At 49.9% G+C, this 12,070-nt stretch overlaps 1 protein-coding gene across 2 annotated transcripts in view; it reads right to left on the bottom strand.

The window, feature by feature from the left end:
- Positions 1-12,070, bottom strand: part of LOC117218953 (dipeptidase 1) — a 124,221-nt gene that overhangs the window by 62,823 nt on the left and 49,328 nt on the right. For both annotated transcript variants that reach the window (XM_033467719.2, XM_033467718.2), the window contains exon 4: positions 10,534-10,666. In XM_033467719.2, the coding sequence (XP_033323610.1) occupies positions 10,534-10,666 (133 nt within the window). The remainder of the gene's footprint in view (positions 1-10,533; positions 10,667-12,070) is intronic.

Raw genomic sequence — 12,070 nt, 5'->3', positions numbered from 1 at the left:
CCTTTCCCGCAGTTTCTCGTTCCACCTTCCTATCCGCTGCGATTCCGCCTCCTACGAAACCCGGCCGAAGTTCCAACGTTATCCGACGATTTTCCATTTCTCTAGGAATTCCTGATCTTTCCGCATTCATGCCGCTTCGTTTATTCCCCGCGCCGAATCGCTGCTCGCCGCGCGTACCGATGCCCTCCTCCGCTCGTTTTCGGAGCAGCCTCAATTCCCGCGGAAATTTCTGCGACCAATTATTCGCAACGGAGAAATGCTTCGGAATGTTGCAACATTCCATCGGGATAATGCCGGTCCTCGGGGGCCACTTTCCGTGCGGCACGTTATTTACCATCGAATCGGCGCACGGCGGTCCGAAACGCGATTTTCCGCCGGAGCGAGATGATTTTTCTTCTCGCGCTGTACATTTTGAAATTACCTGTTTATTTCTTGTTATCAATTTACGTGTACGCGATATGTGAGCCGTTTATTTTGAAAGTGGCATAAGTCACTTTGTTTTCAAGTCGATATATTTAAGGGTTTGCGTTTTAACGCGTTTAAAAATATGGATGCTAACTTTCGAGAAAATTTACTTGTATTTGTTATCTCAGGATACCGATATTTTTCTCAGTATAAATAATTTCGTATAAACATTGAAAAATCACCACTTTTCATTACGGTAAAGTGACTTGTGCCACTTTCAAAATAAACGGCTCATATACGGACACGTGAATGTACAGGGTGCCCTAGCATCGATGGCGCAACCGAGAAGGGGGTGATTCTACGTAAAAGAACAAATCGAAAATAGAGAATGAAATCGTTTCAGTCGAGGCTTCGTTGTCTAGAAAATCGACGGTCTACAACCTCCCCGCGTTCATATGTTTCGGTAGTCTGCGTCGGTTCTTTTCCTTTTACACATTTCGCAAATTTTCGATTTCGCATCCAGATTCGAAGCCCGAGAACTCGGCACAACCTCCCCGCTTTCATATATTTCAATAGTCCGCGCCGGTATTTCTCCTTTACGCGCGTTTCGCAAATTTTCGATTTCGTATCCAGACTTCAGAAGCCCGAGTGATCGGCGACAAAAGATTTCGATCGTTTCAGCTTCGAACCGCGCTAGCATTTTTGCACACCGTGTCAATCTTTCGGCAGCCCTCGCTCTCGTCCTTTATTTCAGAGATAAGTTACGGAGCTCTCGGGTCCCGGCTCTCGGCGGGAGAACGTTCGCGTCAGTTCGAAATCAAAAGGATTCCCGGTCGCGGGAGCATTGTAAACGGGAGCACCAAGTTCGTCTCCTCCTCCGCCATAAATCTCTGCCCTCGAACTCTCCGGGAGCTTCTCGAACTATCGCTCTGTGGAAGTAGCGCCGCGAAAGTACGCTCCGCGTCGAAAGTTTCCAGCAGAAAGCGACGATTGGTTCGTGTAAACATATCCACTTTGCCCGTTGTCTGCCAGAAATTCCTTCTTACCGATTGTTAACTGCGCATCGTAAACAAGGGCCGTCGATCTCGAGTGCGTCTTCCGGTTGCATTCGGGTCAGGTGGTTTTTACTTTGTGCCGGCAACGGTTATCATCGGCGGTCCAAGTTGCTCGCAGTTCGCGTTATATCGGCTATAAGCAATTTGAATCTCGTCGTCTCGGACGGGTAATCGAGAATCACGAGACGTCGTACACGGGAATATTTACACTCGCGATCGATTGCTCCGGCACCGAGACGCGTTTGCTATATCGGCAGCGATTACGAAGGCGCTGTCAAGCGCTTGCCGTACTTTGACGAATCTAAATCGTGACGCATATACGGGGTGACCCAAAAATGTCTCACAATCTGGAAGTGGCGGGTTGCTCGGCTCATTCGAAGCAACTTTTTCCTTTACAAAAATTTTCTCCGAGGCACCTTTAACGAGTTATCAACGAAAAACAGTGACCAATGAGAGACGAGCTCGGCTGGCGCGAGGCGACCGAGCCAATGAGCGGAACTGGGCTTTGTGCGCTGGTTGGCTGGGCCGCCTCGCGTCAGCCGTACTCGATTCTTATTGGTCACTGTTTTTCGTTGATAACTCGTTAACGGTGCCTCGGAGAAAATTTTTTTAAAGGAAGAAGTTGCTTCAAATGATCCGAGGAATCCGCCATTTCCGGATTGCGAAACATTTTTGACATAACCTTGACATAACCTTGACCTTTTTGGGCCACCCTGTATAGAGAAAACATAAGATTTCAGCATACAGTGGATCGAACACAACGCTCGGCTTGTTCACAAAAATGGACAATTTGCGAAAAGGTGATCCGATTGTCGACAACAATAAAAACGAGCCTCAAGGCTCGAACAATTATATCTAATTTTCCCAAGTTGTCCATTTTCCTCTCCTCCTTTTTCTCTTTTCTCCGACAGAAAATAAAGAAAAGCATCCGAAGCTTTCGCAACGACCCGACAATTGTCTCGACGAAGCTGGAATAACAAAAAATGTTCCGCGATCCACCGGTCTAACGACCGTAGGCGATCGATTCGGCGATCAATGGGAAGTTCATCTTCGACGAGCGTAGTAGCGTCACGACGTGGGAAGATCCCACGGCACCGAGCGTGTCCGATATTCTTCGGATAGCCGGAGCACGTCCAATTCCGGTGGACAGGTCCATTCGGCGAAACGAAAATTTCTCCTCGAGATGTCGCCGACAATAGCGGCGAATTCCATCGAAGCCGGGACCGGTGCCATTAATCGGTCAAAAGGCGGCCGGTTCTATCGGCGAGAAGCAGCTCGCAAATTTTGAACAATCGTTCCTTTATGTGCACGCGCGGTCGAGCGACTCGGCTCGGCTCGGCGCGAGAGTACATACGTGCCGTCTCACCGTCGCGGCGCGGCGCCTATTGCATGTCTGTTTACGTATGCATGTGCATGCCGACATGCAGTCGCCGGGTTTCGGCTTATCGAACGCGGCGGAACGGTCGGTATGGCTTGACATTTTTCCATTTCACCCGGAATTTACAACCGGCTGCATCTTCCCGGCTTTCCCCGAAGGTTTCTCATCAGCTTCGCAGCCGCGGCGCCGCGCGAAACCGGCCCCCGAATTATTACGGGGTTCCGCGTGGAGCCGCGGATAGGGTCGATCGCGAAGATCGACGGGGAACACCGAGACGTGGGCGTGGCCGGGGTTTTCGTAGCGACACCGTCGCGTATTCTAACGTATCGCGACGGTATCTCGTCGTCGGGGACGGTCGAGTTTCCGAGAACCGACGGCGACGCCGACGGCGACGGTGACGGCGACGGTGACGGCGACGTAGATAGGGGTCGCAGCAAGAATATCAGAGGTCGGGACACTCTTTTCCTGCTCGATTTTCCGAAAGAATGACCCTGCGGCGGGCGAGGCCACCTTTTTATTGACAGCCCCGCCGCCGGCGTCGCATATTTTCGAATTCCCGGGTCCGCTATCCCGCATTAACTTTAAGCACGCTTTTATTTAAGATCGCAACTAAAGTGCAGAACTTTGTACGCTTCTTCGAAAATGCCTTCGAAGTTTCAAAGAACTCTACGGGGTACAAGGGTTTACTCTCAACCGGTGACTTTTACGAGATTGTTTCGTTCGCAAATTTCCCTGGCAAATTTGATTGGCACGGTCTTGAACGAATCCGAGTTTGCCTAAATATCCGCAAGAATACCGAAAATACCCGAAAGTTCTCGGATGGACGTGTATTCTATCCGATTACGATATATAGTACAGCGTGGTATAACTATCGCGTAACTGATACGAGCGTCGCTAATGACTCGAACGTTGATGCGACCACTTGGAAATAAACTTAATCTCTGCGACGAGTCTGGCACGTTTCGACGATTTCCCAGTTTCTCTGCGCGTTTCTGCAGGAAACGAGATACGTCGTATTTCGGGACGATTGTTTTTATAGTTCGCTGCGATTACATTCTCGTTGCACCGGTATTTCCAAATTCTTCGAACGTTCTCGCTCGCGTCCGATAAAGTCGATTCTATCGTAAGCGTGAAAAAGTAGCGTAGCTAATAATTACAGGCCCTTCGTTGTCGATCATTGGCCCTTCGGGAAAAGGGTTGGCGGCAGATGGCGGATAACGGATGCCAAATGACAGATACCGCGCTCGACGGGACTTCGCGGTTCACAGTTTCGAGACAGATAAGAGATAGAGTCCCCGTCTCGTTAATGCTCGCGCAAATTACCGCGCGATAAGATTGACGCATCGGGGACGATTAAATAACACCGAGGTGTAAACGACTGTTTGGTCGTGGTTTCCTCGAAAACATCGATTCTCGAAGACCGTTCGGAAGAAGCTTGCGGCCCGCCCGATCGCTGTCGCAGCCCTTTCAAAATTATCACCCGTTTTTGTCGCGTAACAAGGTTCTCCCCGTTCCTTTTTCCTCGTTTCTTCGTCGACCTTCCGACTCCGTCGACGACGCAGGTATCGAGTTTAGCCGGGAGATAGACGATCGAGGAGGGCGAGGAGCGCACAGCGCTCCCCTTTTGTGAAACCATTTGCTCTTTTTCCTCGTTTCCGTCAATGTCGTCGACTCGTCGACTCGTCGCTCGTCGCGGCGCCAACCAGCACGCTTTCGCCTCCCTCCTCCTCCGTTTCGCTTCGATTTACCAGCTTCTTATCATCCTCGCGGGCTGCGGCGGATTACTGGTTTCAAGCGGAGCGCTGTATCGGCGCCGCAATCATCGCCGTTTCTCTTGCTGTCGTCGTCGAAGTAATCAGTTTTTCGATCCTCTCTATAGTATACCATTTACGGTCGGAGAACAATGCCCCGTTCATCGGGATTTCTCCACGGATAATCACTGGCTGTATTAAGTTTTAAGGCGGAGCTCGAACTTCTCGATATCCTCGATACGCCGAAGATCGTCTCGAGCCGCTCGCAACATTTTAATGCACCGATCGGTTCACGCGAGTCGGCAAGATACTTTCAGCATCGAGACTGGACTGCGCGCTTCTTTATCCGCGATCGTTTCAGTTGGCAGTTGAATGATAAACACGTCTCTGCTTCTTCGAAATCGTTTGCAAATTTTAGCGTTTCGGAACCTTCCTGCTTCTACGATTCATCTACAAACCTTGAAGAAGGGTCTTCGTTACTGGATTGCTTTACGATATCAAAATTCCTGTTACAATAACGTCTCCCTAACTGACGCTCAGATCGTGCACAAAAATGTACAGTTTGGGAAGAGGAGATACGATTCGCAGCATCTAGTTTTTATAATTGTTGACAATCGGTAACTATAAAAATGAGTCGCAAGGCTCGACTAATCGTGTCTCCTCTTCCCAAATTGTCCAATCTTCTGGACAATCCGAGCGTCGATTAGAGAGACATTACTGTATATCGGCGAAAGTCCAGACGACTCGTCCGATAAACGCGGGATAACACTAAACCGTGTTATCATGAAAGTCCGATAAATGTAACGCGGAGCAAACTCGAGGTTTCCGTTCGCCGCGCGAGGCTAACGTAAGTTACGGAACGTTGAGTCCGTGGAAACACGAAGAATCGACGCGGTGGAAAGGTAAGCGCGGCTGCGGAACGGAAGCGAGGAACAGTGTGCAGAGGTTCTTCCGCGCTCGTCTCCTCCGGGTCTTCGTTTCTTTCTCTCGCGTGCCCGGAAAAACAACGCAGACAATGCCTCCGCGTAAGTGGAAGCCAAGCACGCGCCACAAAATCTTATGCTTCATCCGGCGTTCATGCTTTCAAGTCATCAAGCTTTACAGCTCCTTCCTAGTCCGCCTGCTCTAAATTCCCGAGGAATTTCCATCGGGGAAGGGCTGCCGGGAAAAATCGATCCGCGGATCACCGTTCCCCGTGTCCCCCAGCGAAGCGAGCTTCTCTCTCCCGGCCGCGTCCCCATCGAGATTCGAGGGAATCATTGCAAAATAGGTGGAAGCCTGCTGGCTCGGAACTCGCTCGTTACATCCAGAGCCTGATGTCCGCTTCCTGCCGGCGCGGGAGGCGTCCTCTTTCACCGGCTCGAATGCATCCTAAAATCTGGAGAGAGAGCTTCCACGGTGACGATGACGACGACCGGAGAACGGAGGGAGGGGGGGGGGGCAGAAGGAGGTTGGCCCGATTTTTCCACGACGTCGACGTAGCTCTCCGTCGCGCTCCTTCTTGGCGTCCATCCAGGGACGAGCGACGTCGAACGGCCAACCGGAAGCAAACACGAGCCGGCGAAGTCTCTCGTCTCTCGGATCGAACGTCTCCTAACGTCCGTGCGTAAATCCCGGCACGCTGGGAAACGTGCGGAACGACCTATTTATTTTTCAAGGCTCGCCGAATGGAAGAAATTCGCGCCGGCACCTGTCCACTCGACGTCCTCGGATTCTCGGCTGTTCCCTTGGAAAAGTATCGGGACGCTTGCTTATTCGGTGCAAATTGTGATATTTCATTCGGTTTAGTCGTTAGTTTAACGTCTGCGAGTCTGCGATATGGCATCGTATTGTCTACAGTACAGTAATGTCTACCTAACTGACGCTCAGATTTCGCACAAAAATGGAGAATTTTGGAAGAGGAGATACGATTATTCGAGCCTTGTAGCACGTTTTTATAGTTGTTGCAATTCATGACTATAAAAATGATTCGCAAGGATCGAATAATCGTATCTCCTTTTCCAAAATTGTCCACTTTTGTGGACAATTACATTACTGTACTTATTAAGTCGTAAGTGTCCTAGTACTTTTGAAGGAGTGCGAACGTCCTCCTTAACCTTCTAGGCACGTCATCTCTCTGAACGACACGCCACTATAGTGGCTTTGCTCTAGTAGCTCACTCGCTCATCGTTTGAACCAAATAATCGTCTTCATATGCATTGTTTCACACTTCTTTTGTCTTCGCATTGATTTACAACAGTCGACAGGGTGTCATAAAAATGTCTTGCAATCCGGAAATGGCAGGTTCCTCGGATCATTCGAAGCAACTTCTTCCTTTAGAAAAATTTTCTCCGAGGCACCGTTAACGAGTTATCAACGAAAAACAGAAGACCAATAAGAATCGAGTACGGCTGACGCGAGACGGCCCAGCCAACCAGCGCGCGAAGCCCGGTTCCGCTTATTGGCTCGATCGCCTCGCGCCAGCCGAGCTCGCCTCTCATTGGTCATTGTTTTTCGTTAATAACTCGTTAACGGTGCCTCGAAGAAAATTTTTGTAAAGGAAAAAGTTGCTTCAAACAGCCCGAGGAATCCACTACTTTCGGACTGCGAGACATTTTTGGGACATCCTGTATATACAGACAGAATATACAGTATCAGACTCTGTACAGTACATATCAGACTCTGCCGTCCAGAGAAATAGCCTCGCGCAGTATTCAGCCGTACCTAAAAGGTTAATTGATCAACGGTCCTCGGTTCTCGGTCTGACACACGACTGCTAAAACTACTAGCTCGTTTTCTACATTTTTTGTACCCTTTTCGAGTACCTTTCGCGAATGTTCGGTCCACGTACGTTCGAGAGTCCATCCGGTTCAGTCTTTGAGAAAAGAGCTCCCTGCGCGGTTGCAGTTTCTCATTAACTTTACGGCAACCCGGTGGCTCGAATATAAAATTCATTCTCGAAAGCAACGCGGCGGACCGTCCCCGACGGTAGCCGGCCAATCGGAAGCTCTCGCGCCACGTGATATTAATTAAATTGGAGAAAAGGCGCGGCGCTCTCTCGGCCGGGAAGCAGCCCCGCGGTGGTAGCTTCTTTCTTAGAGCGAAAGAGTCTGACGGCGGTGGCGGCAGGAAGAGTGGTGCAGGGAGAATGTTGCTCGCGGGCTTGCCAGCAGCCAGCAGCCAGCAGCCAGCAGCCTCCTGACATTGGCATTCCGCCAGGAATTCTGGCGGTGTGTAACGACGGCCGGCCCATTCTCGGAACAAATAGAGGATGGTAATTCCCGACGTTCGTCGACCTCGAAGCTCGATTTCATATTCTTCGCGTGTGAAGCTCTCGAAGCTGCTCGGAGCGTATTTCTCCGCGATCCTCGGAGGATCGACCCTCGAACGGGCTGCGTCGGCACCGGATGCGTTACGTCTTCGAGAACGCTGACTCTCGCGTCGGCAAAGATCGAGGGAGTCGAGCGGCAAAGATAGAGCGAACGGAAGAAAAGAGAGAGAGAGAGAGAGAGAGAGAGAGAGAGGCAGCGAGAGACCGAGGGAACTCCGAAGATGCTTGGGTCTGCGCGCACCGTCTGTTTACGTTATGTAAGGGCTGATTAGCAATTAACGTTTCCGTGTTTGAGTTGCGGGACCGAAGCGGCGCCGATTCCATTAAACAGCGACTACAGGTCGGGGGCAGGAAGCGCGCGATACCTTCTGCTCGCGTGTCGTTCCTCTTCCAGGCTTCCGGCCGGCGACGATTTAATGCCGAGCTTCGAGCGATTCATTCGGCGGGCCGAAACCAAACGAAACCTGCGAGGGGCGGTGCGGCGCGGCGCGGTGCAGCGGGGCGGCGATCGCCGGAGGTGGATTGCACCGAGTCGGGTACATAAATTTGTTTATGGGCAAACAAAAGCGACGAGCGTCGCGGCGGCGGCGGCGCCGATCGATAACACTAGCCTCTCGTAGCTCGCAGGTACGCAACGTCGCGCGTCGCGCGTCTCGCGTCTCTTGTCGCGCGTTAATCGTCCGCAGTTTCTTGCCCGACGGCGACAGCCCGGAAATAAAAAGAGCAAGTGGGACAAGCGCCGAGCGAAAATCCCTTTTAACGAGCCGTAGGCGGCTCGATGACGATCCGAGCCCGCCCCCCGCGTTGAAATCGAATCGCTTTGGCCGGGTGCCGAGGGTACGCGCGCATCGGCGGAATTTATTTTCGGGGATCGTTAGAGAGATCCGAGGGAGGATCGACGAGGCTGTTTTATTTTCCGCGTATTAGCTCGATCAATTTTTTTCCGTGCTTCTATCCCTGATGCTCGTTCGTTAGTTTTTGCGAGCGTTGCTTGGGTTTCGTATGTTAACGAGTGAAACGAGCACGCGAAAGTAAAGCAGTCGGAGATCGAAAGAATTTTCGAATATTTTTGTTTTTCAAATCATCGAGGTCGCTGAAAAAGGATCTGCTGGATCGGTTGTTGCTGTGATCATTTTTGCAGTTGCACAGAGAAACGTACGCGTATCGCACCGTGCTCGATTTTGTTAAGCTTACGCACCTTCGATTTCTAGCGTTCTGTATTTTGTATCTTTTAAATGTTTTATCTTCGCAATTTTTCAACATTTTTACACGCAGTTCTATTTTTCCGATCATGTTCCACCGACCAGTTTACCCTCGATTGGCAACACGATTTTCACGGAAACGGCTGGTTCGTTGGAATCTCGATAGGCTCCGAATAAAAAATGCGAGAGAACGTGTTTATCTGATTCTAAATAAAAATGAAAGAACGACAAAATGTTAGCGTCGCTGGTCGCTCGGATTAGTTAACGGTTAAATCGCGGTCCCATAAATAACGCTTCCTCCTTTATCGTACCACGATATCGCAAAAGCTAGTATTTTCCAGATTTCCCGTGCTTTCTGTTTCAGCTTAGTTTAACCGAGTTCAACCACAGTTTTCACTGGAGCCATAATTTATACACCATGTTTTAAACGGCCCCTGGCTGCTACTCATCCCGGTGCAATGTTGCATAAACTATGTACGTACGTATTCGTAATGATCCCGGCCAGTTTTCGGCTGCTAAAGACAAGCCGTATGATAACAATAACGTTAATATGCAAACCGGTGGAAAATGCTTATAGCGTCGCTGATGCAGAATATTCAACGTGTTGTCACATGCTGTTCCGCGTTACCCTCGTTACGGAAATATTGTCGTATGATTTTTTACCGAGGCCATACAAATTGCACGTATCGCCCTTGGCGCTTTCTAAATAGGATGATAAGGCAATCAACGTTACCGTCGGTGTACCCTCGACGGTTAATTATACCGGTATAATATACAATTTCGGCATTCGACGCGTGTCGAAGTCGCAGGCGCAACAATAGCTTCTGCATTAAAAAATGTAATAGAATGCAATTATTCGAAACAATGCAATCAATTGTATAATAATTAATTGATACAAACAACGAAGTCTATTCCGAGTACTTCGAGACACGGTTCTTAATGGACAACATCCTTCGAGTATTCAGGCAGTATTTAAGAAGTATTCAACCCTTTGCATCCGAAGCTGTTTTAACTCCAAAATTCACCTCGTTTTTATCGGTAACTATAAAAACGAGCCGCAAGGCTCGAACAATCGTGTCTCCACTTCCCAAATCGTCCCTATCTGTGCGCAATCTGAGCGCGAATCAGGGAGAATTTACTTTATTAGACAAATTTAACGATGTCGAAACGACTTTCAGAAACGATACAGCGATCTTCGGCGGTCTCTCGGAGCTGCAGCCATTCGAATGCAATGGATAAACACCGATGATATCCGATTCTAAGAGCAAATAGTTGATGCAACCGTGAACGCGAGGGCCGTTCTCCGAAGTCCTCGGGACGGAGTCCTCGAAAGACAACAGTAGAAACGGCCGCGTAAATGCGAGCGGGCTGAAAGGAACAGAAACGCGGGACGGTGGCTGGACAAAGGAGAGTCGCAAGTAAAATAGCATACCTTCCGCCGTAGTAACGAGGACCATGCTTTCAGGATGCTTGTTGACCAGCCGTCGAATCAGGTCGATCTGCTCCAGGGCCAGCTGGACCGAGTCGAGATACTGCGAGGAGCAGGGCACGTAGGCGGACCAGAACTGCAACAGTTGCAACGAGCGAAACTTCAAGTAGGTACATACCACGTGAAACTATAATGCTAGCGGTACATACACCGTGATTCCGGCGAAACCGTGCGAAACCCGAGGCCCAGGGGCTAGCGTGACTGTGTGTTTTAACTAACTGAAGCCAGCTGATCGGGTTCCCACGACCGATTATCGGCCGTGTTGACCACTCGACGGGCGTGCTGCTCGTTCAAGGTCGAGATGCTCGTTGTAACACAACCCTGGCGTGGAAGTAAGCTATCCCCCAGTCAGCTAACCCCTTCACATACAGCGACGCGTTGGGGTCGTCGTTCGTTCCGTGTGCAACTCCGTAGACTTTGACGAGTCTGACTCGTCGAGAACTGTTTTCGACGGACGCCGTGCGGTATATCGTTAGATTACTCGGTTGCTTTATTCGTGGGTCGATTCTGGTCTGTTTACAATGTTCAAGATGCCGCACACCCTTCTGTCCACTAGACAGTACCGTTAACATCCTCGTTGCATCCATAAATCAGTGATCCAAGTTTCAAAATAAAACGCTCTCTTTCTCAGCTTGCACATTAAATAGTAGCCAAATATAATAGATATAATAAATATAAATGTAATAGTCAAATTAAATGGTATTTTTCGGACGCATCAAATTCCGTTTTATTCCTATGCCAAGAGGTTAATCACCGAGAGCCACGAAGCTCGATTGAAACGAAGCGCAATTTAACATCGACGGGCTATAATTTGCGCTACCTTGGTTTAGAGCTCGATCAACTGTTCTAGCGCAGTCTAGTAATCAGAGCGGAACCTTGTTACAGGATGCCGCGTGCGTAGAAGGGTTACCTGCGCGTTGTTCTCGTGACAAAAAGAAAAAAAAAGAAAAAGAAAACGGAGAACGCGGTGTTCTGGGCGGATCGAAACGCCGGCGAGTAAAACGGCGTCGAAACGGTTAATAAGGCTGAAGCGGCGATTACTCATACCGGTTTTCGTCGGACAGAAGTTTGGAAATAATTAGGAGGGCATTAGGCGAGAGCGTCTGGGACGCCGTGCAGGCGATGCGGCGAGGCGAGGCGAGACGGGGCGACGCCGCGCGAGCGTTGCTTTGAATTTTAAATGGCGAGGATATCGGCTCTCATAAATCACCGAGTATTTATCCCCACGGCTGGCAGTGCGCGCCACCTAAGGAAATATATATTCGGTTACTACGAGTAAATTAAACGGACGTATCAGATCCCAGGATTAAACGGGTACCCGCGATATTTCATTCGATTTGATACCGGCGAACGTGGGCACGCATAAAAATTCCTCGCGCCGTCTTTATCGTTGTTAACCCTCGCGCGACCCCCAGCCGAGAATTCAACCTTTTTCTGGTTCCAGATACCGCGCGGAATGTTCGATTTACCCGGGATTGTG

The sequence above is a fragment of the Megalopta genalis genome, chromosome 3 (genome assembly GCF_051020955.1).
Source record: "Megalopta genalis isolate 19385.01 chromosome 3, iyMegGena1_principal, whole genome shotgun sequence".
Classification (NCBI taxonomy): Eukaryota; Metazoa; Arthropoda; class Insecta; order Hymenoptera; family Halictidae; genus Megalopta; species Megalopta genalis.
This window is presented reverse-complemented; position numbering and strand designations above follow the sequence as displayed.